The sequence below is a fragment of the Amblyraja radiata genome, chromosome 28 (assembly GCF_010909765.2).
Source record: "Amblyraja radiata isolate CabotCenter1 chromosome 28, sAmbRad1.1.pri, whole genome shotgun sequence".
NCBI classification, from domain to species: domain Eukaryota; kingdom Metazoa; phylum Chordata; class Chondrichthyes; order Rajiformes; family Rajidae; genus Amblyraja; species Amblyraja radiata.
In genome coordinates, this window is record NC_045983.1 from 33774648 (window position 1) to 33801721 (window position 27074).

General features: G+C 49.1%; 1 protein-coding gene across 1 annotated transcript in view; it reads left to right on the forward strand.

Annotated features, from left to right (window-relative positions):
• Window positions 1-593: 593 nt before the first annotated feature.
• The window catches only part of pipox (pipecolic acid and sarcosine oxidase), a 33426-nt gene continuing 6945 nt past the window's right edge, over window positions 594-27074 (forward strand). Inside the window, exons 1-7 of the mRNA XM_033046255.1 lie at window positions 594-755; window positions 2985-3133; window positions 4047-4260; window positions 7649-7831; window positions 12735-12887; window positions 13541-13696; window positions 25219-25294. Coding sequence (XP_032902146.1) covers window positions 648-755; window positions 2985-3133; window positions 4047-4260; window positions 7649-7831; window positions 12735-12887; window positions 13541-13696; window positions 25219-25294 — 1039 coding nt within the window. The 5' untranslated portion in view covers window positions 594-647. The remainder of the gene's footprint in view (window positions 756-2984; window positions 3134-4046; window positions 4261-7648; window positions 7832-12734; window positions 12888-13540; window positions 13697-25218; window positions 25295-27074) is intronic.

Consider the following 27074-nt stretch of genomic DNA (forward strand, 5'->3'; position numbering starts at 1 on the left):
GCTGTGCACGCCGTACCCAAGGAGAAGACTGTTTCTGTAAGTTTCATTGAGGTCCCCCCCACATCCTTCTAAACTCCAGCGAGTGCAGGCCCAGTGCCGACAAACGCTCATCGTATGTTAACCCACTTATTCCTGGGATCATTCTTGTAAACCTCCTCTGGACCCTCTCCAGAGCCAACACATCCCTCCTCAGATATGGGGCCCATAACTGCTGACAATGCAGGTCTCCGCGCGGGGAACTCGCTGACCCAAGTCAGTGGTTCGGTTCCCGATGTGAACCTTGGCCTAACTTCAACAACTCCGGCCTCTCTGTGACTTCACACTTGCAAGCTGAAAACTGGGTTTTTTTCATAGACTATTATTGTTATTATTGCAGTATTATTCTTAGTTTATTTGTGTACGTATGTGTGTGTGTGAGAGAGAGAGAGGGAGGGAGAGAGAGGGGGGCAGAGAAAGAGAGACACAGAGAGAGACAGAGACATAGAGAGATATACAGAGAGAGAGACAGAGAGAGGGACAGACAGAGAGAGAGACAGACAGAGAGAGGCAGAGAGTGTTGAGGTGTACCTCTGCAACCAGGTGACGTTGCTCTAACATGTGATATTGGAAGATATTCATTAACTTTGCCCTTCACAGCAGTTTGCAAGATGTCGGTACAGGGTGAAGTTGACACAATAGTGATCGGAGCAGGAATACAGGGCTCTTACACAGCGTACCACCTGTCCAGGCACGGCAAGACGCTGCTTATAGACCAGGTGAGTGTGCAATTTGAGTGTGCAGAGGCGTGAAATTGCACACATTTTTAAAATTAGACCAACCTCAATCAATCTAGTACAAGCGAATAATGTTGGCGGCACGGTAGAGTTGCTGCCTCACAGCGGCAGAGACCCGGGTACCATCCCGACCACGGGTGCTGTCTGTGTGGAGTTTGTACGTTCTCCCCGTGACCTGCGTGGGTTTTATCCGGGTGCTCCGGTTTCCTCCCACACGTCAAAGACGTGCAGGTTGTGTAGGAAAGAACTGCAGACGCTGGTTTAAATCGAAGGTAGACACAAAATGCTGGAGTAACTCAGCGGGACAGGCAGCATCTCTGGAGAGAAGGAATGGGAAGGATCTCGACCCGAAACGTCCCCCATTCCCTCTGCCCCAGAGAGCGGTGGAGGCCGGTTCTCTGGATACTTTTAAGAGAGAGCTAGATAGGGCTCTTAAAGATAGCAGAGTCAGGGGATATGGGGAGAAGGCAGGAGCGGGGTACTGATTGGGGATGATCAGCCATGATCACATTGAATGGCGGTGCTGCCTTAAAGGGCCGAATGGCCTACTCCTGCACCTATTGTCTATTGTCTCCAGAGATGCTGCCTGTCCCGCTGAGTTACACCAGCATTCTGTGTCGACCAGGTTTGTGGGTTAATTGGCTTGGTGTAAGTGTAAATTGTCCCTAGTGTGTGTAGGATAGTGTTAGTGTGCGGGGATCGCTGGTCGGCGCGGGCTCGGTGGGCCGAAGGGCCTGTCTGCACACTGTATCTCTAAACTAAACTAAACTAAACTAAACTAAACTGTGCCTGATCTTTACATGCTCCTTGTAGCGAAGCTTTGCTGACTCTCCTGGGTCCTAGTGTCCGTCCTCCCTCCTGTACTAATCTCACCACTTCACACACAGCTCTCCCAGTTGACATATTTGTAATCGCATGAAGATTATCCGGTGTTGAAATTGTTTAGATTATTTTCATGCTGTTATTGGGAATTTCAGTAAATTGACTTTAGTTTAGTTTAGAGATACAGCGCGGAAACAGGCCCTTCGGCCCACCGAGTCCGCGCCGACCAGCGATCCCCGCACACTTATGCCCCTGTCCCACTTAGGAAACCTGAACGGAAACCTCTGGAGACTTTGTGCCACACCCAAGGTTTCTGTGCGGTTCCCGGAGGTTTTTGTCAGTCTCCCTACCTGCTTCCACTACCTGCAACCTCCGGCAACCACCTGCAACCTCCGGGAACCGCACGGAAACCTTGGGTGGGGCGCAAAGTCTCCAGAGGTTTCCGTTCAGGTTTCCTAAGTGGGACAGGGGCATAACAATACCCCACACACACTGGGAACAGTTTACACTTACACCAAGCCAATTAGCTAAACAAACCTGCACGTCTTTGGAGTGTGGGGGAGGAAACCAAAGATCTCGGTGGAAACCCACGCGGGTCATGGGGAGAACGTGCAAACTCCGTACAGACAGCACCCGTAGTCGGGATCGAACCCGGGTCTCTGGCGCTGTGAGGCAGCAGCTCTACCCGCTGCTCCACCGTGCCACCATTCTAAAGATACATTGGCCAATGTGTGAAGGAATGTTTTTGGTGTCCGAGTTGGATCACCCCTTACTTTGAGACCATGACATCTGTTTCGCGTGTAAATTGTCCCTAGTGTGTGTAGGGTAGTGTTAGTGTGCGGGGATCGCTGGTCGGTGCGGACTCAGTGGGCCACAGGGCCTGGTCCTGTGCAGTAATGTTCTGTGATCTATCTGATGATCGTCATATGATGAGCGTTTGTCGGCACTGGGCCTGTACTCGCCGGAGTTTAGAAGATTGAGCGGGGACCTCATTGAAACGTACAGAATAATGAAAGGCCTGGATAGAGTGGATGTGGAGAGGATGTTTCCACTGGTGGGAGAGTCCAGGACCAGAGGTCACAGCCTCAGAATTAAAGGGCGCTCTTTTAGAAAGGAGGTGAGGAGGAACTTCTTTAGTCAGAGGGTGGTGAATCTGTGGAACTCATTGCCACAGAGGGCTGTGGAGGCCAAGTCAGTGGATATTTCTAAGGCAGAGATAGATACATTTTAGATTAGAACGGGTGTCAAGGGTTATGGGGAGAAGGCAGGGAAATGGGATTAGGAGACAGAGATCAGCCATGATTGAATGGCAGAGTAGACTCGATGGGCCGAATGGCCTAATTCTACTCCTAGAACGTGTGAATTTGAGTAACCTCTGTGTTCTTACAGTTTGCTTTGCCTCATGCCCGCGGGAGTTCCCACGGACAGACTCGAATTATTCGGAAAGCTTACGCCAAGACTTACTACACAGCCATGGTGACAGAATGCTACCAGCTCTGGAAGCAACTGGAAGCTGAAACCAACACGGAACTCTTCAGGTTAAGTAGCATCCAGGCATCCAAGTGTAGGAAGGAACCGCAGGCGTTGGTTTACACCCAAGATAGACACAAAATGCTGGAGTAACTCAGTGGGACAGGCAGCATCTCTGGAGAGAAGGGATGGGCGAGGTTTCGAGTCAAGACCCTTCTTCAGACGGAGAGTGGGGGGAGAGGGGATGAGTGTGCGGGGATTGGTGGTCGGTGTGGACTTGGTGGGCCGAAGGGCCAGTTTCCATGCTGTATCTCTAAATGAAAGGCCCTCTGGCCCACCGAGTCCGCACCGACCAGCGATCCCCGCACACTAACACTATCCTACACACACGAGTGAACATTTTACATTGATACCAAAGCCAATTAACCTACAAACCTGCACGTCTTTGGAGTGTGGGAGGAAACCGGACATCTCGGAGACAGCCCACCCACGCAGGTCACGGGGAGAACGTACAAACTCCGTACAGACAGCACCCGTAGTCAGGATGGAACCCGGGTCTCTGGCGCTGTGAGGCAGCAACTCTACCGCTGCGCCACCGTGCCGCCCCTAGTGTAGATAGTTGCACTAGTGGAGGTAGTTGCGTTAGTAGCATTAGATACATTAGTGGCATTGGATACAGAGATAACATTTAATCAGGGGGTCAGTCAGATCGGTGGGGGAACTGGGAAGGGGGAGGGATGGAGAGAGAGAGGGAAAGCAAGGGTTACTTGAAGTTGGAGAAGTCAATGTTCATACTGCTGGGGTGTAAGCTGCCCAAGTGAATTATGAGGTGCTGTTCCTCCAATCTGCGCTGGGCCTCACCCTGACAATGGAGGAGGCCCAGGACAGAAAGGTCAGTGTGGGAATGGGAGGGGGAGTTGAAGTGTTGAGCCACCGAAGGTGCTTCTATAATAATGTGACTGGCCTTGTTTCCATTTGCAGGCCAACAGGGCTCTTGGTTCTGGGGAAAGAGGAGAACCCAAACTTTCAGAACATGAAGTCCACCTTGATGGACAACAACGTGCCCATGAGCACATTAACATCTGCCGATATTTCAAAGCGATTTCCAGCTGTCAATCTGCCAAGAGATGTCTCCGCTCTCCTCGACAAAACAGCTGGCATCTTGTACGCCGATCGAGCCTTGAAAAATGTGCAGGTAATTCATCGACTGGTTGTAAGAAACAGCGAGGAAACGGGCCCTTCGGCCCCGCGCCGACCATCGGTCACCCGTTCACGCGGGTTCTATGCTATCCCACTTTCTCATCCACACCCGCGGCAATATTACAGAGAGACCCATTAACGGACAAGCCCGCACGTCTTTGGGATGTGGGAGGACATGTTCTCCCTTGGACCTCGTGGGTTTCCTCCGGGTGCTCTGGTCTCCTCACGCACCACAAAACCGTACAGGTTTGTAGGGTAATTGGCTTCTGTGAATTGCCCCTAGTGTATAGGGAGTGGATGCAAAAGTGGGTTCACATAGACTCGTGCCACAACCAGAGAGCAGTGCTGAACTACTATCCACATCTTTGGAGATCCTCGGACTATCCTTGATCGGACTTTGCTGGCCCATCGAGTCCACTCCGCCATTCAATCATGGCTGATCTATCTCTCCCTCCCAACCCCCTTCTCCCCGTAACCACTGACAACCGTACTAATCACAAGTCTATCTATCTCTGCCGTGAATATATCCACTGAGTTGACCTCCACAGTCTTCTGCGGGAATCTCCAAACCAAACTAATTGAGGAAACGTTCCTTTGAAATATCATCAATCTTTCAAGGTTTGCATATATTTTTCTCACATAACAGGCTCTCAAACTTAAAAAGCCCCAACAACAGCAGGCCTGGTGTGCATCACATCAAAACGTTGAAGATATAGCTCTGGATTTGCTGCTCATTAAAATTGTTATTGTTGAAATAATAATCCTTCGAAAATTGTTACCAAATTTTTACAATTTGAATTTGTCCCTGAAAAACATATTATAGTGGAAGCCAGGCTGGTTGTAAGTCATAAGTGATAGGGGCAGAATTAGGCCATTCAGCCCGTCAAGTCTACTCCGCGATTCAATCACGGCTGATCTATCTCTCCCTACTAACCCCATTCTCCTGACACCCGTACTAATCAAGAATCTATTTATCTCTGCCTTAAAAATATCCACTGACTTGGCCTCCACAGCCTTCTGTGGCAATGAATTCCACAGATTCACCACCCTCTGGCTAAATAAATTTCTCCTCATCTCCTTCCTAAAAGAACGTCCTTTAATTCTGAGGCTGCGACCTCTAGTCCGAGACTCTCCCACTAGTGGAAACATCCTCTCCACATCCACTCTATCCGAGCCTTTCACTATTCTGTGCGTTTCAATGAGGTCCCCCTTGCATTCTTCTGAACTCCAGCGAGTACAAGCCCAGTGCCGACAAACGCTCATCATATGTTAAACAGCTCATTCCTGGGTAAGGCAGTCAGTTTGAATTGTACTTGTGAAAGGCTTCCACCACTTGATTTCATGCTAACTAGTTCACCAGGTTAATTCCCGGGATGGCGGGACTGATATACACCATGATGAAAGAATGGGTCGACTGGGCTTGTATTCACTGGAATTTGGAAGGATGAGAGGGCATCTTATGGAAACATATAAAATTCTCAAAGGATTGGACTGGCTATATGGAGGAAAAGTGTTCCCGATGTTGGGGGAGTCCAGAACCAGGGGGTCACAGTTTAAGAATAAGGGGTAGGCCATTTAGGACTGAGATGAGGAAAAACCTCTTCACCCAGAGAGTTGTGAATCTGTGGAATTCTCTGCCACAGAAGGCAGTGGAGGCCAATTCACTGGATGTTTTCAAGAGAGAGTTAGATTTAGCTCTTAGGGCTAACGGGATCAAGGGATTTGGGGAGAAGGCAGGAACGGGGTACTGATCAGCCATGATCATATTGAATGGTGGTGCTGGCTCGATGGGGCAAATGGCCTACTCCTGCACTTATTTTTCTAAGTTTCTATGAAATTGAAGAGAGACGCAAAATGCTGGAGTAACTCAGCGGGTGAGGCAGCATCTATGGAGCGAAGGAATAGGTGACGTTTCGGGTTACATCCAATTGTAGCTATGCTGCCTCTAATAAACAAACCTAGTCTTGCGTTTGGTTGTGCTTGAGACTGAGTTTGTCAGGTGCCAGTGTTGGGAGCTCGGTGTGAGTGGAGCGACGCGTGCAATGAGAGGGGATGAGTCACCATCTCCTGTGGTGCTGCATGCTGTGGCCAAGGCAAGGGGAGTCTTCAAAGAGCTCATTGTACGTGGCCCAGAGGAGGGTGTGGAGCAGGAATCATCAGCACCTTCTGTGGAGAAGGAGGGGGAAGAAAGAGATGCTGTTGGAACCACGGTCTCCATCACCAACTCCAGCAGGTTGCAGCCCCATTCCGGGAATAAAGGGGGGAGGGGGAGGGGGAAGGGGAGGGAGAGAGGGGGAGAGAGGGATGGGGGGGGAGAGGGAGAGGGAGGGGGAGAGAGGGATGGGGGGGGAGGGGAAGGGGGAGAGGGAGGGCGAGAGAGGGAGGGGGAGGGGCAGAGGGAGTGGGAGGGGAGAATTATTTAAGAATAAGGAGTAAGCCATTTAGAACGGAGACGAGGAAACATTTTTTCTCGCAGAGAGTGGTGAGTCTGTGGAATTCTCTGCCTCAGAGGTGGAGGCCGGTTCTCTGGATACTTTCAAGAGAGAGCTAGATAGGGCTCTTAAAGATAGCGGAGTCAGGGGATATGGGGAGAAGGCAGGAGCGGGGTACTGATTGTGGATGATCAGTCATGATCACATTGAATGGCGGTGCTGGCTCGAAGGGCCGAATGGCCTCCTCCTGCACCTATTGTCTATTGTCTATTGGGAGAGAGATTATTAATCCATTGTACTCAACCAGATCCTTGATTAGTACGGGTGTCAAGGGCTATGGGGTTAGGAAGGAAAGATAAATCAGCCATGATTAAATGGCGGAGTAGACTTGATGGGCCGAATGGCCTAATTCTACTCCTTTCACATATTACCCTATGAACTGGGACAGACAGAACATGCTGGAGTGACTCAGCGGGACAGGCAGCATCTCTGGAGAGAAGGAATGGGTGACGTTTCGGGTCGAGACCCTTCTTCGGGCTGACGTCAGGGGGGGGAGGGGGGGGGGGGAGATGCATAGTCAAGGAAGTGTAAGGTGTGAAAACCGGGCAAAGGGAATGGAGATCAAGGAAAATGTGGAATAGATCTGGGAGAAGGCAACAACAAGGCAAACAGGGATACAATGTAGTCGGAGACAGTCAGGCTGGTGGGAGAAACTGGGAAGGGGGGAGGGATGGAGAGAGAGGGGAGGCAAGGGTTTTTGAACTAAGAGCTGGGATAATGTACTGTGGAGAATAAAGCCCAATTAAATAGTTAACGGAATGTTTAAAGAGCTTAGTCATTTAAATTGGCTCTGGGTTCCATTAATATATTTTCTGGATGATGGGGGAATGAATATTGGAAATAATGGCGTGTTCCCCATGATTTAACGGGACACATTTGAATATTTTGCAGGATTTGTTCCGGAGATTTGGAGGAATCGTTCGCGATGGTGAAAAAGTTGTTCAAATCCAACCTGGAGATCTGGTTACCGTGACAACCACTGCGGGAATTTACAGAGCAAAACGCCTGGTGATAACTGCTGGACCTTGGACAAATAAACTGTTGAACCTTGTGGGACTGCAGCTTCCACTCGAGGTTAGTCCGTGTGTCCCGCCTAGAGTCAGTCTGTGTTAATGCCAAAAAGGCTGGAGTAACTCAGCGGGACAGGCAGCATCTCTGGAGAGAAGGAATGGGTGACGTTTCGGGTTGAGATCCTTCTTCAGACCTTCCCTTCAATGATCTTTGGTTTAGTTAGTGTTGGAGATACAGCGCGTAAACAGGACCTTCGGCCCACTGAGTCCGTGCCGACCAGCGATCCCCACACAGTAACACTATCCACACACACTAGGGACAATTTTACTTTTTCACCAAGCCTATTAACCTACAGACCTGCACGTCTTTGGAGTGTGGGACTCCAGCACTCTGTGAAACGCCACCTATCCATGTTCTCCACAGATGCTGCCTGACCCGCTGAGTTATGGTGCAGCAGCATCTGTGGAGCTAAGGAAATAGGCAACATTTCGGGCTGAAACCCTTCTGGAAATAGGCAACGTTTCGGGCCGAAACCCAAAAGGGTTTCGGCCCGAAACGTTGCCTATTTCCTTAGCTCCACAGATGCTGCTGCACCCGCTGAGTTACTCCAGCACTCTGTGAAACGTCACCTATCCACGTTCTCCACAGATGCTGCCTGACCCACTGAGTTACTCCAGCACTCTGTGAAACGTCACCTATCCATGTTCTCCACAGATGCTGACTGACCCGCTGAACTAGTTTAGTTATAGCTACAGCGTGGAGACAGGCCCTTCGGCCCATGAGTCTGCACCGACCAGCGATCCCCGTACACTAACACTATCCTACACACACTAGGGACAATTTACAATTATGCCAAGCCAATTAACCTACAAACCTGTACGTCTTTGGAGTGTGGGAGGAGACTGGAGCACCTGGAGAAAACCCACACAGGTCACGGGTAGAACGTGCAAACTCCGTTCAGACAGCACCCGTAGTCGGGATCGCAACTCTACCGCTGCGCCACCGTGCCAGTAATCTGATGGTGTTTTACTACTGGCAATCGATGAGAAATTATCTGTGGATAAACTGGACAATAATTGCTTTGTAGTAATGAATCTTCCCTATTGACATCCTACCCATTAGCAATGCCCTGGTGAACCTCTCACCACCATTACTGATCCCAGCTCACTAATCATATAAACACGTCAAAACAAATCTCCGCAGATCCTTGTGTGTAGGAAAGACCGATGGAGGAGCGGGCGTGGAGGGGGGGGGGGGGGGGGGGGGGGAACAAAGGGGGACCCACACAGGTCACGAGGAGAACGTACAAACTCCGTACAGGCAGCACCCGTAGTCAGGATGGAACCCGGGTCTCTGGCGCTGTGAGGCAGCAACTCTACCGCTGCGCCCAGAGACCCGGGTTCCATCCTGACCACGGGCGCTGTCTGTACGGATTTTGTACGTTCTCCCCGTGAGTTTTCTCCGGGTGCTCCGGTTTCCTCCCGCTCTCCAAAGACATACAGGTTTGTAGATTAATTGGCTTGGCATAATTGTAAATTGTCCCTAGTGTGTGTAGGATAGTGTTAGTGTGCGGGGTGATCGCTGGTCGGTGCAGACTCATGGGCCGAAGAGCCTGTGTCCACGCTGTAGCTATAACTAAACTAGTTCAGCGGGTCAGGCAGCATCTGTGGGGAACATGGATATGTGACGTTTCACAGAGTGCTGGAGTAACTCAGCGGGTCAGGCAGCATCTGTGGAGAATATGGATAGGTGACGTTTCACAGAGTGCTGGAGTAACTCAGCGGGTGCAGCAGCATCTATGGAGCTAAGGAAATAGGCAACGTTTCGGGCCGAAACCCTTTCGGGTTTTGGCCCGAAACGTTGCCTATTTCCAGAAGGGTTTCGGCTCGAAACGTTGCCTATTTCCTTCGCTCCATAGATGCTGCTGCACCATAACTCAGCGGGCCAGGCAGCATCTGTGGAGAACATGGATAGGTGACGTTTCACAGAGTGCTGGAGTAACTCAGCGGGTCAGGCAGCATCTGTGGAGAACGTGGATAGGTGACGTTTTGGGTCGGGAACTTACAGACAAAACAAGTTTACCATTTCCACTTTTGAAAGTTAAGTAAGAACAGCCTTCTGGCAGTGTGAGTTAAGAGCGATGCACTAGACTATATAATGAAGTGTAGAAACATCCATTTGTTACCTTAATAATGATAAAGTCTTGATTTGAGTGGTGCCATTAGCTGAGCTGCAGTGCATAAAGCAGGTGCTTCTCCAGATGGAGAAGGAGGGAGAGGTGCTGCATATATCTCTGTCTCTGTGTAGTCTCAACGGTGTGCCAGGGATCCAGTGTATCGGGCGAAACCTCTACAGTTACGGTGCACACATCACAGCGAGAGAAACACACACATGCTCCACAGCTCAGGCACGCTCCTTCAATTCCAATGAGTGGGGTGGAAGGTTGCAACCTTCACGTGGTCCGCCCTGTTTCGACTAATGCAATCAACTCGACGTGCACAAACGGAAGATCAAATAGAACAAGTTGTCCAACAACTTTAGGCTGTGCACGTCACACACAAGAAGAAGAAGATTTCCAATGAGTGATTGGTGTCATAGAGTGATACAGTGTGGAAACAGGCCCTTCGGCCCAACTTGCCCACACCGGCCAACATGTCCCAGCTACACTAGTCCCACCTGCCCTGATTTAGCCCATCCCTCTAAACCTGTCCTATCCATGTACCTGTCTAACTGTTTCTTAAACGTTGGGATAGTCCCAGCCTCAAATACCTCCTCAAGAAGTCAAGTCAAGAGAGTTTTATTGTCATATGTCTCGGACGGGACAATGAAATTCTTACTTGCTGCAGCACAACTGAAGATGTGAATATGTGAACATTGTATATAACGCGGGAAGAGAAAAAGAAAAGTTAAATAAATAACAAATATAGTGCAATAATAATATAGTCTACAGTTCACAGCTCAGAGCTCATTCATTGTCGTGTTTAACAGCCTGATGGCTGCTCTGGCAGCTTGTTGCAAACGCCCACCACCCTTTGTGTGAAAAAGTTACCCCTCAAATTCCTAATAAACCGTGTCCTCCGGTCCTTGATTCCCCTAATCTGGGCAAGAGACTCTGTGCGTCTACCCGATCTATTCCTCTCATGATTTTGTACACCTCTATAAGATCTCCCCTCATCCTCCTGTGCTCCATGGAATTGAGTCCCAGCCTACTCAACCTCTCCCTACAGCTCAGACCCTCTAGTCCAGGCAACATCCTCGTGAATCTTCTCTGTACCCTCTGCAGCTTGACAACATCTTTCCTATAACGCAGTGCCCAGAACTGAACACAATACTCTCAAGGCTGTGCTGCAGAATCATCTATTTGGGACCTCCACCTCCATCCCCCACCAGGATGGCCTCAAAGCCCTCTGGTTCTTCCTCGACCAGAGGAGCAACCTATACCCAGCCACTGACACCCTCCTCTGCCTAGCGGAGTTGGTCCTCACCCTCAACAACTTTACGTTTGACTCCTCCCATTTCCTCCAAACACAAGGCGTAGCTATGGGCACACGCATGGGCCCCAGCTACGCCTGCCTCTTTGTCGGGTACGTTGAACAATCCTTGTTCAATACGTACCAGGGCCCCATCCCCAACCTCTACCTCCGTTACATTGACGACTGCTTTGGGGCCACCTCCTGCACCCACACACAACTGACTGACTTCATCCACTTCACCACCAACTTCCATCCGGCACTCCAATACACCTGGACCATTTCCGACACTTCCCTACCATTCCTTGACCTCACCATCTCCATCGCAGGGGACAGACTTCTGACCGACATACACTACAAACCAACTGACTCACATGGCTATCTGGACTACACGTCTTCCCACCCTGCCCCCCGTAAAGACTCCATCCCCTACTCCCAGTTCCTCCGTCTACGCCGCATCTGCTCCCAGGATGAGACGTTCCACACCAGGGCATCGGAAATGTCCTCGTTCTTCAGGGAATGGGGATTCCCCTCCGCCACCATAGATGAGGCTCGCACCAGGGTCTCATCCATACCCCGCAACACTGCTCTCTCTCCCCATCCCCGCACTCGTATCAAGGGCAGAGTCCCCCTAGTCCTCACCTTTCACCCCACCAGCCGGCAAATACAACACATAATCCTTCGCCATTTCCGCCACCTCCAACGTGACCCCACCACTCGCCACATCTTCCCATCTCCCCCTATGTCTGCCTTCCGCAAAGACCGCTCCCTCCGCAACTCCCTTGTCAATTCTTCCCTTCCCTCCCGCACCACCCCCTCCCCGGGCACTTTCCGTTGCAACCGCAAGAAATGCAACACCTGTCCCTTCACCTCCCCCCTCGACTCCATTCAAGGTCCCAAGCAGTCATTCCAGGTGCGACAAAGGTTCACCTGTATCTCCTCCAACCTCATCTACTGCATCCGCTGCTCTAGATGTCAGCTGATTTACATCGGGGAGACCAATTGGAGGTTGGGCGAACGTTTCGCCGAACACCTCCGCTCAGTCCGTAATAACCTACCTGAACTCCCGGTGGCTCAGCACTTCAACTCCCCCTCCCATTCCCAATCCGACCTCTCTGTCCTGGGTCTCCTCCATTGCCAGAGTGAGCAACACCGGAAATTGGAGGAACAGCACCTCATATTCCGCCTGGGTTGCTTGCGTCCGGATGGCATGAACGTTGAATTCTCCCAATTTTGCTAGCCCTTGCTGTCTCCTCCCCTTCCTTAACCCTCGAGCTGTCTCCTCCCATCCCCCCGCCCTCGGGCTCCTCCTCCTCCCTTTTTCCTTCCCTCTCCCCCCCACCCCCCATCAGTCTGAAGAAGGGTTTCGGCCCGAAACGTCGCCTATTTCCTTCGCTCCATAGATGCTGCTGCACCCGCTGAGTTTCTCCAGCATTTTTGTGTACCTTTCATCATTTGTTTTTGTTTTCCTTTTATCCTATCCATGATCGTGCCAGACATTGAAGATTACGGTTTGTTACTGGAAGGAGAAAATCCCTGGAACGTACGGAATTTCCAAGGGTTTTCCCTGCTTTATGAGGATAAACAGCGATCCAGATGTACATGAGTTCTATGGACTTCCTTCCAACGAATACCCCGGACTGATGAAGGTTTGTATATGTGTAGGGAAAGGAACTGCAGATGCTGGTTTACACTGAAGATAGACACAAAATGCTGGAGTAACTCAGCGGGACAGGCAGCATCTCTGGAGAGAAGGAATGGGTGACGTTTCGGGTCGAGACCCTTCAGACCATTGCCTGACCCGCTGAGTTACTCCTGCACTCTGTGAAACGTCACCTATCCATGTTCTCCTGAACAAGGGAGGAGGACTGGCTGAACTTTGTTGCCTTCCACCACAGTGAAGAATGCGTGGTGGATGTTTGCGTTAAATCATATTGTGTGTTCTTTTTAAGTGTATCGCTGCTGGCAAATTCATATCACTGCACCTTCGGGTGCAGGTGACGAGTAAAAATGTCTTTGACGTTGACAGAAATGCTGCCTGACCTGCTGAGCAAGTTAAATTTAGTTTTAGATACAGCATGGAAACAGTCCCTGACGAGTCTGAAGAAGGGTCTCGACCCGAAACATCACCTATTTCCTTCGCTCCATAGATGCTGCCTGTCCCGCTGAGTTTCTCCAGCATTTTTGTCTACCTTCGATTTTTCCAGCATCTGCAGTTCTTTCCTAAACACTTCTACATATACAAAGATCGCTATGAAGGGTTTTTATATAACCTCGTGTGAAAATGTCCTCTCGTTTTTAGGTGTGCTATCACAGTGGGAGCGGAGTGGACCCAGATGAACGTGACGTTAGTTTTCAACGGCCTTCCCAGGACGTGGACCTTTTGAGAGACTTTCTGTCGAGGGAGTTCCTTGGTCTGGACCCCAATCCCGCTGTGGTTGAATCCTGCATGTACACAGTGAAGTATCAGTCTCCATAATATCACTCTGCACGTGGCCAGAATGCCAGTCTCGTTGCTGCCGCACAGCACCAGAGACCCGGGTTCCATCCTGACTACGGGTACAGAATTCTCCCCGGGACCTGCGTGGGTTTTCTCCGGGTGCTCTGGTTTTCTCCAAGATAGAGTCAGAGATAGAGTGACACAGCGTGGAAACAGGCCCTTCGGCCCAACTTGCCCACACCGGCCAACATGTCCCAGATACACTTGCCCTACCTGCCCATGTTTGGTCCATATCCCTTGAAATCTGTCCTATCCATGTACCATGTTTCTTAAAAGTTGGGATAGTCCCAGCATCAACTACCTCCTCTGGCAGCTTGTTCCATACACCCACCACCCTTTGTGTGAATAATCTACCTCTCAGATTCCTATTTTGGCCCCTTCACCTTGAACCTATGTCCTCTGGTCCTCGATTCCCCTACTCTGGGCAAGAGACTCTGTGCATCTACCCGATCTATTCCTCTCATGATTTTGTACACCTCTATAAGATCACCCCTCATCCTCCTGCGCTCCATGGAATAGAGACCCAGCCTACTCAACCTCTCCCTACAACTCACACCCTCTAGTCCTGGCAACATCCTCGTAAATCTTCTCTGAGCCTTTCCCAGCTTGACAACATCTTTCCTATAACACGGTGCCCAGATCTTCGGTTTCCTCCCACACTCCAAAGAAACACTGGTTTGTATGTTAATTGTCTTTGGGTATGAATGTAAATAGTGTGTGCAGTATAGTGTTATAATGTGCGGGGATCGCTGGTCGGTGCAGACTCGTTGGGCCAAAGGGCCAGTTTCTGCGCTGAACCAATATAAAAACTCCAGTACACATGTCTGCCCCTCTTTTTCAGTTTGAGGATCTGTATTTCTTAGAATTGTCCAAGAAAGAATAATCCCTTATAAATATTAATGTATTTTGCAAAATCACCCTCTCAACCCAGCTTCCAGGTGACATGGGCTGTTTTGAAGATTTCATCAAAGCTGTTTAAATTCTACCTCTGATTAAAACCAGTGCATGAAATGTCACCTGCATGGTGTACCACTAACTGACATGAAGTTTAGTTGACTTTAGAGAGACAGAGAGGAAACAGGCCCTTCGGCCCACCGAGTCCATGCAGACCAGCGATCGATCCCCGCACACGAACACTATCCGACACACACTGGGGACAATTTACAATTTATAACAAAACCAATTAACCTACAAAACTTTGGAGTGTGGGAGGAAACCGGAGCACCCGGAGAAAACCCACGCAGGTCACGGGGAGAACGTACAAACTCCGTACAGACAGCACCCGCAGTCAGGATTGAACCCGGGTCCCTGGCGCTGTGAGGCAGCAACTCTACCGCTGCGCCACCGTGCCACCCCTCTGAGCTACATACACTGCCTTATTACTTTTGCAACAGTTATGCAATCTTTTTCTTTTGAAGGTGCATTGCTAAAAGTGCAATTAATAATGCAAAATATCGTACAAATCATTTTTTTAAAAGGTGCTGAAAAAAAAATTCCTTTGCTTGTATCCAGTGGGAATAACAGCTGCTCATTTGGTCTCACATGGTTGTCCATCGTTCGGTTTGGCGATCGCTTCGCCCAACACTTCCGCACAGTTTGCATTAACCAACCTGATCTCCCGGTGGCTCAGCACTTCAACTCCCCCTCCCATTCCCAATCCGACCTTTCTGTCCTGGGCCTCCTACATGAGTCCCACCGTAAATTGGTGGAGCAGCACCTCATATTCCACGGGTAGTCTTCACCCCAGCGTTATGAAGATTGACTTCTCCAATTTCAGGTAGTCCCTGCTCTCTCCCTCTTTCCCCTCCCCTTCCCAGCTCCCCCACAGCCCACTGTCTCCGCCTCTTCCTTTCATTTCCCCCCCCCCCCCACACATCAGTCTGTAGAAGGGTCTCGACCTGAAACTTCACCTATTCCTTCCCTCCATAGATGCTGCCTCACCCGCAGAGTTTCTCCAGCATTTTTGTCTACCTTCGATTTTCCAACATCTGCAGTTCCTTCTTAAACAGGTTTGGAGGGATACGGGCCAAATGCAGGCAGGTGGGACTAGTGTAGTTGGTCGGTGTGGGCGAGTTGGGCCGAAGGGTGTCCATGATATATGACTCTAACATAGAACAGTACAGCACAGGAACAGGCCCTTCGGCCCACAATATTTGTGCCAAACATGATGGCCCAGCTGAACTGATCTCATCTGCCTGTACATGTCCATATCCCTCCATATCCATGTGCCTATCTAAATGCATCATAAAGGCCACTATCGTATCTGCTTCCACCACCACCACCCCTGGCAGCACGTTCCAGGCACCCTGTGAAAAAACATCCCCCCTCTCACCTTATAGCCGTGCCCTCTAGCGCTGGGACTTTACACTCCCATTTCCACCCTGGGCTGTAAAGATTCTGACTGCCTGCCCGATCTAAGCCTCAATCAGGTCTCACCTCACATAGAAACATAGACAATAGGTGCAGGAGTAGGCCATTCAGCCCTTCGAGCCTGCACCGCCATTCAATATGATCATGGCTGATCATCCTACTCAGTATCCTGGACCTGCCTTCTCTCCATACCCCCTGATACCTTTTGCCACAAGGGCCACATCTAACTCCCTCTTAAATATACCCAATGAACTGGCCTCAACTATCTTCTGTGGCAGAGAATTCCAGTGATTCACCACTCTCTGTGTGAAAAATGTTTTTCTCATCTCGGTCCTAAAGGATTTCCCCCTTATCATTAATTTGTGACCCCTTGTCCTGGACTTCCCCAACATCGGGAATAATCTTCCTGCATCTAGCCTGTCCAACCCCTTAAGAATGTTGTAAGTTTCTATAAGATCCCCCCTCAATCTTCCAAATTCTAGCGAGTACAAGCCGAGTCTTTCTTCATATGAAAGTCCTGCCATCCCAGGAATCAGTCTGGTGAACCTTCTCTGTACTCCCTCTTTGTCCCAGAGCCGACAACCCCAGCTTGTCCAATGCTTCCCTGTAGCTTCTCCACCCTAATCCAAGCATCGTTCTGGTGCAGGAAGGGACAGCAGATGCTGCTTCAAACCGAAGATAGACCTCAGGGAGTAACTCGGGGAAGCACGGAGGTGCAGCGGTAGAGTTGCTGCCTCACAGCGCCAGAGACCCGGGTTCCATAGAAACATAGAAAATAGGTACAGGAGGAGGCCATTCGGCCCTTCGAGCCATCACCGCCATTCATTGTGATCATGGCTGATCATCCCCAATCAATGACCCGTGCCTGCCTTCTCCCCATATCCCTTGATTCCACTAGCCCCTAGAGCTCTATCTAAATCCATCCAGTGACTTGGCCTCCACTGCCCTCTATGGCAGGGAATTCCACAAATTCACAACTCTCTGGGTGAAAAAGATTTTTCTCAGCTCAGTCTTAAATGACCTCCCCTTTATTCTAAGACTGTGGCCCCTGGTTCTGGACTCGCCCAACATTGGGAACATTTTTCCTGCATCTAGCTTGTCCAGTCCTTTTATAATTTTATATATTTCTATAAGATCCCCCTCATCCTTCTAAACTCCAGTGAATACAAGCCCAGTCTTTTCAATCTTTCCTCATATGACAGTCCCGCCATCCCAGGGATCAATCTCATGAACCTACGCTGCACTGCCTCAATCACAAGGATTCCATCCTGACTACGGGCGCTGTCTGTACATAGTTTGTACGTTCTCCCCGTGACCCGCGTGGGTTTTCTCTGAGATCTTCGGTTTCCTCCCACATCTTCTTCTTGTGTATGGTGTGCACAGCCTAAAGGACAACTCGTTCTATTTGATTGTGCACGCCAGGTTGATTGCATTCGTCGGTACAGGGTGGACCACGTGAAGGTTGCAATCTCCCGCCCCCTCCCACACCCTAAAGACGTACAGGTTAACTGGCTTGGTGTCAATGTAAATTGTCCCTAGTGTATGTAGGATGGTGTTAGTGTGCGGGGATCGCTGGTCGGCGTGGGCTCGGTGGGCCGAAGGGCCTGTTTCCGTGCTGTATTTCGAAACAAATCTAAACAAAACCTCAGCGGGCCAGGCTGGGAAAAGGAATAGGTGTCGAGACCACCTCTGCACCCTCTCCAAAGCCTCCACATCTTCCCTGTCATGCAGTGACCAGAACCGCACGCAATACTCCAACTAGGTGGAGAAGGCAGGAACGGGGTACTGATTGGGGATGATCAGCCATGATCACATTGAATGGTGGTGCTGGCTCGAAGGGCCGAATGGCCTACTCCTGCACCTATTGCCTATTGTCTAACTGTGGCCTGACCAAACTAGTCACAATACGATGGACTTCAGCCACAATAAATGTTCAAACACCTTTCGGACACGAGGTCCTGCCTCACTGCCCTTGTCTCAATAATACACTCCTGTCATACCATGCATGCTGAACTTGCACCTGGATCTCATTACTTGCGTCTCCTCTCTCACACATTTGTTGAGTATATAATTAATTGACCTCATTCTCCCACCCTGACGTGTTATTTACACGAATATATATCTGCTGTTGCTGAAGGGGCCATTGGCCTCCTGTTCCCATGGATATATTTCTGATGTTAAAACCTCTCGTCCCTTCACATAACGCTGCTGAACCAGCAATCTTACTGCTGTGTTAAGACACACGCACGCGCACGGGCGCATGCGCACACGCACACGCGCACACACACGCACACGCATGCACACACACGCACACACTACACACGCACACACTACACACATGCACGCACAAACAAACACGCACGCACACACGCACACGCGCACACACGCACGCACATACACACGCACACACAGTTTCAGCATTGCAATTGGTCATTATTCTTGTCATATTTTGATAAACATACTGAGAAAGAAGACTGTGATTTAGTCCTGAGGTTCCACTGCCCAATGATATTTAGAACGTTGAAGATAGACCAGGCCATTCGGCCCGCAGTGCCTGTGCTGGAGCAAGACAAACAAATCTGCCTGCAAAGTGATCCGTAATCTGCCCCAATCCCTGCCTGTCTAAAAGCCTCTTCTACTCCACTATCGTCTCTGCCTCCTCCATCACCACCACGTCCACCACATCCACCACCAGCACGTCCACCACCACGTCCACCACCACCACCGCGTCCACCACGTCCACCACCACCACATCCACCACCACCACCACCACATCCACCACCACCACCACCACCACGTCCACCACGTCCACCACCACCACATCCACCACCACCACCACCACCACGTCCACCACCAGCAGCACAAACCTGTTGGTTTTATTTTAGTTATTGAAATAAATAAATAAATAACAAGGGGGCGGCGCGGTGGCGCAGCGGCAGAGTTGCTGCCTCACAGCGCCAAAGACCCAGGTTCGATCCTGACTATACGGTCTCCCAGTGACCTGCGTGGGCTTTCCCCGTCCGGTTTCCTCCCACTCTCCAAACCTACATCCAGGTTTGTAGGTTAATTACTGCGGCTTCGGTAAAAATTCAGCTTCAGTAAATAATTATAAAGCATCCTTGGTGTGTAGGATAGTGCTAGTGTATGGATTGGTCGCTAGACGGCACGGACTCGGTGGGCCGAAGGGCCTGTTTCCGCGCTGCGTCTCTGAACTAAACATCTTGGAATTTAGAAGGATGAGAGGGCATCTTATTGAAACATATAAGATTATTAAGGGATTGGACACGCTAGAGGCAGGAAACATGTTCCCGATGTTGGGGGAGTCCAGAACCAGGGGCCACAAAGAATAAGGGGTAAGCCATTTAGAACGGAGACGAGGAAACACTTTTTCACACAGAGAGTTGTGAGTCTGTGGAATTCTCTGCCTGAGAGGGCGGTGGAGGCCGGTTCTCTGGATACTTTCAAGAGAGAGCTAGATAGGGCTCTTAAAGATAGCGGAGTCAGGGGATATGGGGAGAAGGCAGGAACGGGGTACTGATTGGGGATGATCAGCCATGAACACATTGAATGGCGGTGCTGGCTCGAGGGGCTGAATGGCCTACTCCTGCACCTATTGTCTATTGTGTAAACTAAACCCACTACTCTCAGTGGAAAAGACTTGCCCCTCCCTGCCCAGTAATCCAGGCATCGCTCTGGTGAAATATAGTTACATTTTAATATTTATATAATAACATTTTAATTTATATGTAAATACATTTATATTTTGCCAGAATGATGCCTGGCTTTTTAAAATCATTTATATGAAGGGTGCAGAGAAACTTGATCAGAATTCAGGAGTATGTTTACTTAACGCTAAAGTACAATCCTGTGTGGACACAGAATGCTGGAGTAACTCAGCGGGACAGCCAGCAGCATCTCTGGAGAGAAGGAATGGGCGACGTTTCGGGTTAAGACCCTTCTTCAAAGAGGGTCTCGACCCGGAGCGTGTCACCCATTCCTTCTCTCCAGAGAAGCTGCTGCCTGTCCCGCTGAGTTACTCCAGCATTTTGTGTCTATCTTCGATTTAAACCAGCATCTGCAGTTCCTTCCTACACATTACAATCCTGTCACTTGCTTCTACTGATACAAGAGTCACTATAATGATGGCACCACTGCGATAGTTGGTAGAGGTGAATCAATGGCTCTACCTCATTTTTAACATCACATCAAGTACCACAGGCAAGACACTGTAAAACAATGCTATATTTATACCATGTGAGCAGCAGGGGAACAGAGCAGAACCCTCGTGAATAATAATGGTCCCTAGAGGTACAGGTTCATTGGTGAAGAAGAAAAAATTCGGATTATTTTTACAATAGACAATAGGTGCAGGAGTAGGCCATTCGGCCCTTCGAGCCAGCACCGCCATTCAATGTGATCATGGCTGATCATCCACAATCAGTATCCCGTTCCTGCCTTCTCCCCATATCCCCCGACTCCGCTATCTTTAAGATCCCTATCTAGCTCTCTCTTGAGGCAGAGAATTCCACACTCACAACTCTCTGTGAGAAAAAATGTTTCCTTGTCTCCATTCTAAATGGCTTACCCCTTATTCTTAAACTGTGCGGCCCCTGGTTCTGGACTCCCCCAACATCGGGAACATGTTTCCTGCCTCTAGCGCGTCCAAACCCTTAATAATCTTATACGTGTCAATAAGATTCCCTCTCATCCTTCTAAACTTCAGAGTGTACAAGCCCAGCCGCTCCATTCTCTCAGCAACTGAAATATTTTTGCAAATGAAATGTTTCTTCCATGTTGTCCCAGTTGAAAGATTGCAGGCCGAGCGATGAGATAATGACCACATATACAGCTCTGGTGGGGGTGACTGAAGGAACATGATGATCACACGGACCTTACTGAACATAAATATAGAAACATAGAAAATAGGTGCAGGAGTAGGCCACTTACGAGGCTGCTTTTTAAAACCAAGTAGAAATATTTCTAAGGCAAGCATGATGATATATAAGTTTAAAGAAAGGCATGTGCAGGAAACCATGCAGAGTCCCACTTTTCATCATTAATAAGGGATCTGATCTCAGCACGCTCCATTTAAAACTCAGCCTTTCAAGTTTAGATTTCAAATTGGCCTACTGCTCAGATTCACACAGAAGAATAAGGAGTCGGCCACTTAGGACTGAGATGAGGAAAAACGTTTTCACCCAGAGAATTGTGGATCTGTGGAATTCTCTGCCACAGAAGGCAGTGGAGGCCAATTCACTGGGTGTTTTCAAGATAATTAGATTTAGCTCTTGGGTTCAATGAAGGGATATGGGGAGAAAGCAGGAACGGGGTACTGATTGTGGATGATCAGCCATGATCATATTGAATGGCAATGCTGGCTCGAAGGGCCGAATGGCCTCCTCCTGCACCTATTACACAACATTGATAACTTGATCACTCAACTCATTGATACAAAGCTAAATTAAATGTAACCATTTTTAGCTTTATCTCCAAGAGAAAAATGGTAGTGGACTAGAATTTTAGAGCTGTATCTCACTGAAGCAGGCCCTTCGGCCCATCTAGTCCATGTTGACCAAGTTGGCATAGTGGGCTAGTCCCATTTTCCTGTATTTAGCCCAAATCCTTCCATCCACACATCTGTCCAAATGTGTTTTAAAAATCGCAATTTTATCTGCTTCCATAGCAGCTCGTTCCAGATATGGATAACCCTCTGTGAAAAACGTTGCCTCCGAGATCCCTCTAAAATCTCACCCCTCTCACCTTAAACATACGCCCCTCGTTTTAGAATCTTTTAACCTGGGATAAAGACTGTGAGCGTTCACTTTATCCATGCACCTCATGATCTTGTACATCTCAATAAGGTCACCCCTCAGCCTCCTACACTCCAAAGAAAAAAGTCCCAACCTCTCCCTGTAACTCAAGCCCGCCGGCCCAGGTTTTTAAGATGTGGAGACGGAAAAAGTTCATAAGACATAGGAGCGGAATTAAGGGCCAGCACCGCCATTCATTGTGATCATGGCTAATCATCCACAATCAGTAACCCCTGCCTGCCTTCTCCCCATATCCCTTGATTCCGCTAGCCCCTAGAGCACATTCTAACTCTCTTTTAAATTCATCCAGTGAATTGGCCTCCACTGCCTTCTCTGGCAGGGAATTCCACAAATTCACAACTCTCTGGGTTTCTCATCTCAGTTTTAAATGACCTCACCTTTATTCTTAGACTGTGGCCTCTGGTTCTGGACTCCCCCAACATTGGGAACATTTTTCCTGCATCTAGCTTGTCCAGTCTTTTAATAATTTTATATGTTTCTATAAGATCCCAAATCATCCTTCTAAACTCCAGTGAATACAAGCCCAGTCTTTCCAATCTTTCCTCATATGACAGTCCCGCCATCCCAGGGATCAATCTCGTGAACCTACGCTGCACTGCCTCAATCGCAAAGATGTCCTTCCTCAAATTAGGAGACAAAAACTGCACACAATACTCCAGATGTGGTCTCACCAGGGCCCTGTACAATTGCAGAAGGACCTCTTTACTCCTATACTAAAATCCTCTCATTATGAAGGCCAACATGCCATTAGCTTGTTTCACTGCTTGCTGTACCTGCATGTTTACTTTCAGTGTCTGTCAATGGCTGATGAACTTTTCCCTCTCAACCCCATTCTCCTGCCTTCTCCCCATAACCTCTGACACCCTTTGTGCAGTTTGTCATCTTGAGTTGGTTTGTGTGTAAATTTGGGCCCCATACTTGTGCTGGCTGTGGGGAGGGTCCACAGGAGGATTACGAGAATGATCCTAGAGATGATTAACATAACATCCTAGAGAGATGGGTTAACATACGATGAGCGTTTGGCGGCACTGGGCCTGTACTCGCTGGAGTTTAGAAGGATGAGGGGGGCTCATTGAAACTTAGCGAATAGTGAAAGGCATGGATAGAGTGGATGTGGAGAGGATGTTTCCACTAGTGGGAGAGTCTAGGACCAGAGGGCACAGCCTCAGAATAAAAGGACGTACCTTTAGAATGGAGATGAGGAGGAATTTCTTTAGCCAGTGGCTGGTGAATCTGTGGAATCCATTGCCACAGACGGCTGTGGAGGCCAAGTGTTTATAAAGCAGAGATTGACATGGTCTTGGTTAGTACGGGTGTCAAAGGTTACAGACGACAGCAGGAGAATGGGGTTGAGAGGAAACAATAGATCAGCCATGATTGAATGGTGGAGTAGACTTGATGGGCTGAATGGTCCAATTCTGCTCCTATATGATCTTGTCATGCTCACTGAGCTCCCTTCCTCCTCACCCCAATGCCCATCCCACCATCAAGAGAGGAACAGATCGGGTAGACGCACAGAGTCTCGTGCCCAGAGTAGGGGAATCGAGGAGCAGAGGACACAGGTTTAGGGTGAAAAGAAAAAGATTTAATAGGAATCCGAGGGGTAACTTTTTCACACAAAGGGTGATGGGTGCATGGAACTGCCAGGGGAAGTAGTTGAGTCTGGGACTATCACAATGTTTAAGCAGGTAGGCGGGTACATGGATAGGACAGGTTTGGAGGGATATGGGCCAAACATGGGCAGGTGGGACTAGTGCAGCTGGGTCATTATCCAAACACAGGATTTTTCAGAAGCTTTCTCCCCGCACACCCCCCCCCCCCCCCCCGTCAAAGCAACAACAAGGGCGGCACGGTGGCGCAGCGATCGAGTTGCTGCCTCACGGCGCCAGAGACCCGGGTTCCATCCTGACTACGGGTGCTGTCTGTACGGAGTTTGTACGTTCTCCCCGTGACCCACGAGGGTTTTTACCGAGATCTTCGGTTTCCTCCCACACTCCAAAGACGTGCGGGTTTGTAGGTTAATTAGCTTGGTGTAAATGTAAATTGTCCCTAGTGCGTGTAGGATAGTGTGAGTGTGCGGGGATCGCTGGCCGGCACGGACTCGGTGGGCCGAAGGGCCTCTTTTCCGTGCTGTATCTTTCTCTAATTAAACAAAACCATCTGAACCGTTACAGATGTGGGTGAGAGGTACTGTCTGGTCATGACCCAATATACCAATCAATCCCATGTCACATTGAGAAGCTCGAAATATACTTTGATTTACACTGCTTTTCATGAATTAATGATTCAAAAAATCCTTTAAAATCCTCAGGTAATAGAATAATATCTTTAACATAAATATGTAAAAAAATTGTTAGTTTCATAGAACCCACCGTGGCCGGCACGGTGGCGCAGCGGTAGAGTTGCTGCCTCACAGCGCCAGAGAACCAGGTTCGATCCTGACTACGGGAGCTGTCTTTACGGAGGTTGCACGTTCTCCCCGTGACCTGCGTGGGTTTTCTCCGTGATCTTCGGTTTCCTCCCACACTCCAAAGACGTGCAGGTTTGTTTAGCTAATTGGCTTGGAATAATTGTAAATTGTCCCTGGTGCGTGTAGGATAGTATTAATGTGCAGGGATTGTTGGTCTTTGTGGACTCGATGGGCCGAAGGGCCTGTTTCCACGCTGTATCTCTAAACTAAACTAAACTAAACTATACAGTCTCCTGAACCTCATGTTGGTTTATCTCAGACCTCATGTACAACCTGCTTCTATTTAGTTTTGTTTTGTTTTTAGTTTAGAGATACAGCGCGGAAACAGGCCATTCGGCCCACCAGCGATCCCCGCACATTTACGCTACCATTCTACTTCTTCTTCTTTTGTGTGGCGTGCACAGCCTAAAGTTGTTGGACAACTTATTGATCTTCCGTTTCTGCACGTCGAGTTGATTGCATTAGTCGAAGCAGGACGGACCACGCGAAGGTTGCAATCTTCCACCCCACGCTACCCTGCACACACTAGGGACAATTTTACTCATATAACGAGCCAATGAACCTACCAGCTTGTACATCTTTGGAGTGTGGGAGGAAACCGAAGATCTCGGAGAAAAACCCTCGCGGGTCACGGGGAGAACGTACAAACTCCGTACAGACAGCACCCTTGGTCGGGATTGAACCCGGGTCTCCGGCGCTGTGAGGCAGCAACTCTCCCGCTGCGCCAAGGATGGCCAAGGTTGGACTTACAGGTAAATGACACGGAATGTCACGCTTCACACTTGGTAAATCATCTCTTTCTTTAACAGAATACTCCCGATTATGATTTCATTCTGGATCATCATCCTGACCACAAGAACATCATCGTTGGGGCTGGATTCTCAGGTCGGTGTCATTACACGCGTGATTTATTTCACACAGAGGGTGGTGGGTGTATGGAACGAGCTGCCAGAGGAGGTAGTTGAGGCTGGGACTATCACAACGTTTTAGACAGGTCCATGGATAGGACAGGTTTGGAGGGATATGGGCCAAACACAGGCAGGTGGGACTAGTGTAGATGGGACATGTTGGCCGGTGTGGGCAAGTTGGGCCGAAGGGCCTGTTTCCACACTGCATCACTCTATGATTCTATCTCAATACATCTCGTCCAAGATTGCTCGCTTTTCGATATTTACTAAGGTGGAAAAGATTAATTGCATCACCGTTTAAATAATGTGTATCTATCAAAACAGAATGATATAATTTATTTTTAATTTCAAGAAGTGACAACCTTCAAAGAGGTTCAGGTTTGCTATAGAGTCATGCAGCACAGAAACAGGCCCTGCGGCCCATCTAGTCCATGCCGGCCAACATGCCCCGTCTACACTAGTCATAGAGTTATACAGCGTGGAAACAGGCCCTTCGGCCCAACTTGCCCATACTAGCCAACATGTCCCATCTACACGAGTCATAGAGTGATACAGCGCAGAAACTGGCCCTTCAGCCCAACTTGTCTCACTTCACCCCTTGCGATCGGGAAGAAGGTACAGGAGCCTGAAAACTGTAACGTCCAGGTTCAGGACCAGCTTCGTCCCTACAGCCATCAGGCTATTAAACACAACAACCTTCAAATAGGCTCCAAACGACATAGACTTGGGGACATTATTTCTGACTTTGTATCTACTATATCTTTATTCGCTGTTTTTTTAAAACATATACAGTCATAGAGTGATACAGTGTGGAAACAGGCCTTTCGGCCTAACTTGCCCATACTAGCCAACATGTCCCATCTACATGAGTCATAGAGTGATACAGTGTGGAAACAGGCCCTTCGGCCCAACATGCCCACACCGGCCAACATGTCCCATCTACACTAGTCGCACCCGCCTGAGTTTGGTCCATATCCCTCCAAACCTGTCTAAATGTTTCTTAAACTTTGCGATAGTCCCTGCCTCAACTACTTCCTCTGGCAGCTCGTTCCATACACCCACCACCCTCTGTTTGCAAAATGTTCCCCTCGGTTTCCTATTAAATCTTTCTCCTCGGGTGTGGGAAACTAGGAGAATAATGGAGTCCTTCCTGGAAGCCAAATAGGAGGGAATTGAGGTAGTTGAGATCGTTGTGGGAGTTTGTGGAAGATAATCCATATTGCTGACTAACTATTCCTGTTACTTTAACACATTTCATCGGTTCATATGTCACAGGAGCAGAAGTAGGCCATTCAGCTCAGCTACTCCGCCATTCTATCTATGGCTAATCTATCTTTCCCTTTCAACCCCATTCTCCTGCCTTTTGCAGCGCTGTATCTCTACTAAACTAAACTAAACTCTTGTAGAAACATAGGCAATAGGTGCAGGAGTAGGCCATTCGGCCCTTCGAGCCAGCACCTCCATTCAATATGATCATGGCTGATCATCCACAATCAGTACCCCGTTCCTGCCTTCTCCCCAAATCCCTTGATTCCGTTAGCCCTAAGAGCTAAATCTAACTCTCTCTGAAAAACATCCAGTGAATTGGCCTCCACTGCCTTCTCTGACAGAGAATTCCACAGATTCACAACTCTCTGGGTGAAAAAGTTTTTTTCCTCATCTCAGCCCTAAATAGCCGACCCATTATTCTTAAACTGTGAGCCCCTGGTTCTGTACTCCCCCAACATCGGGAACATTTTTCCTGCATCCAGCCTGTC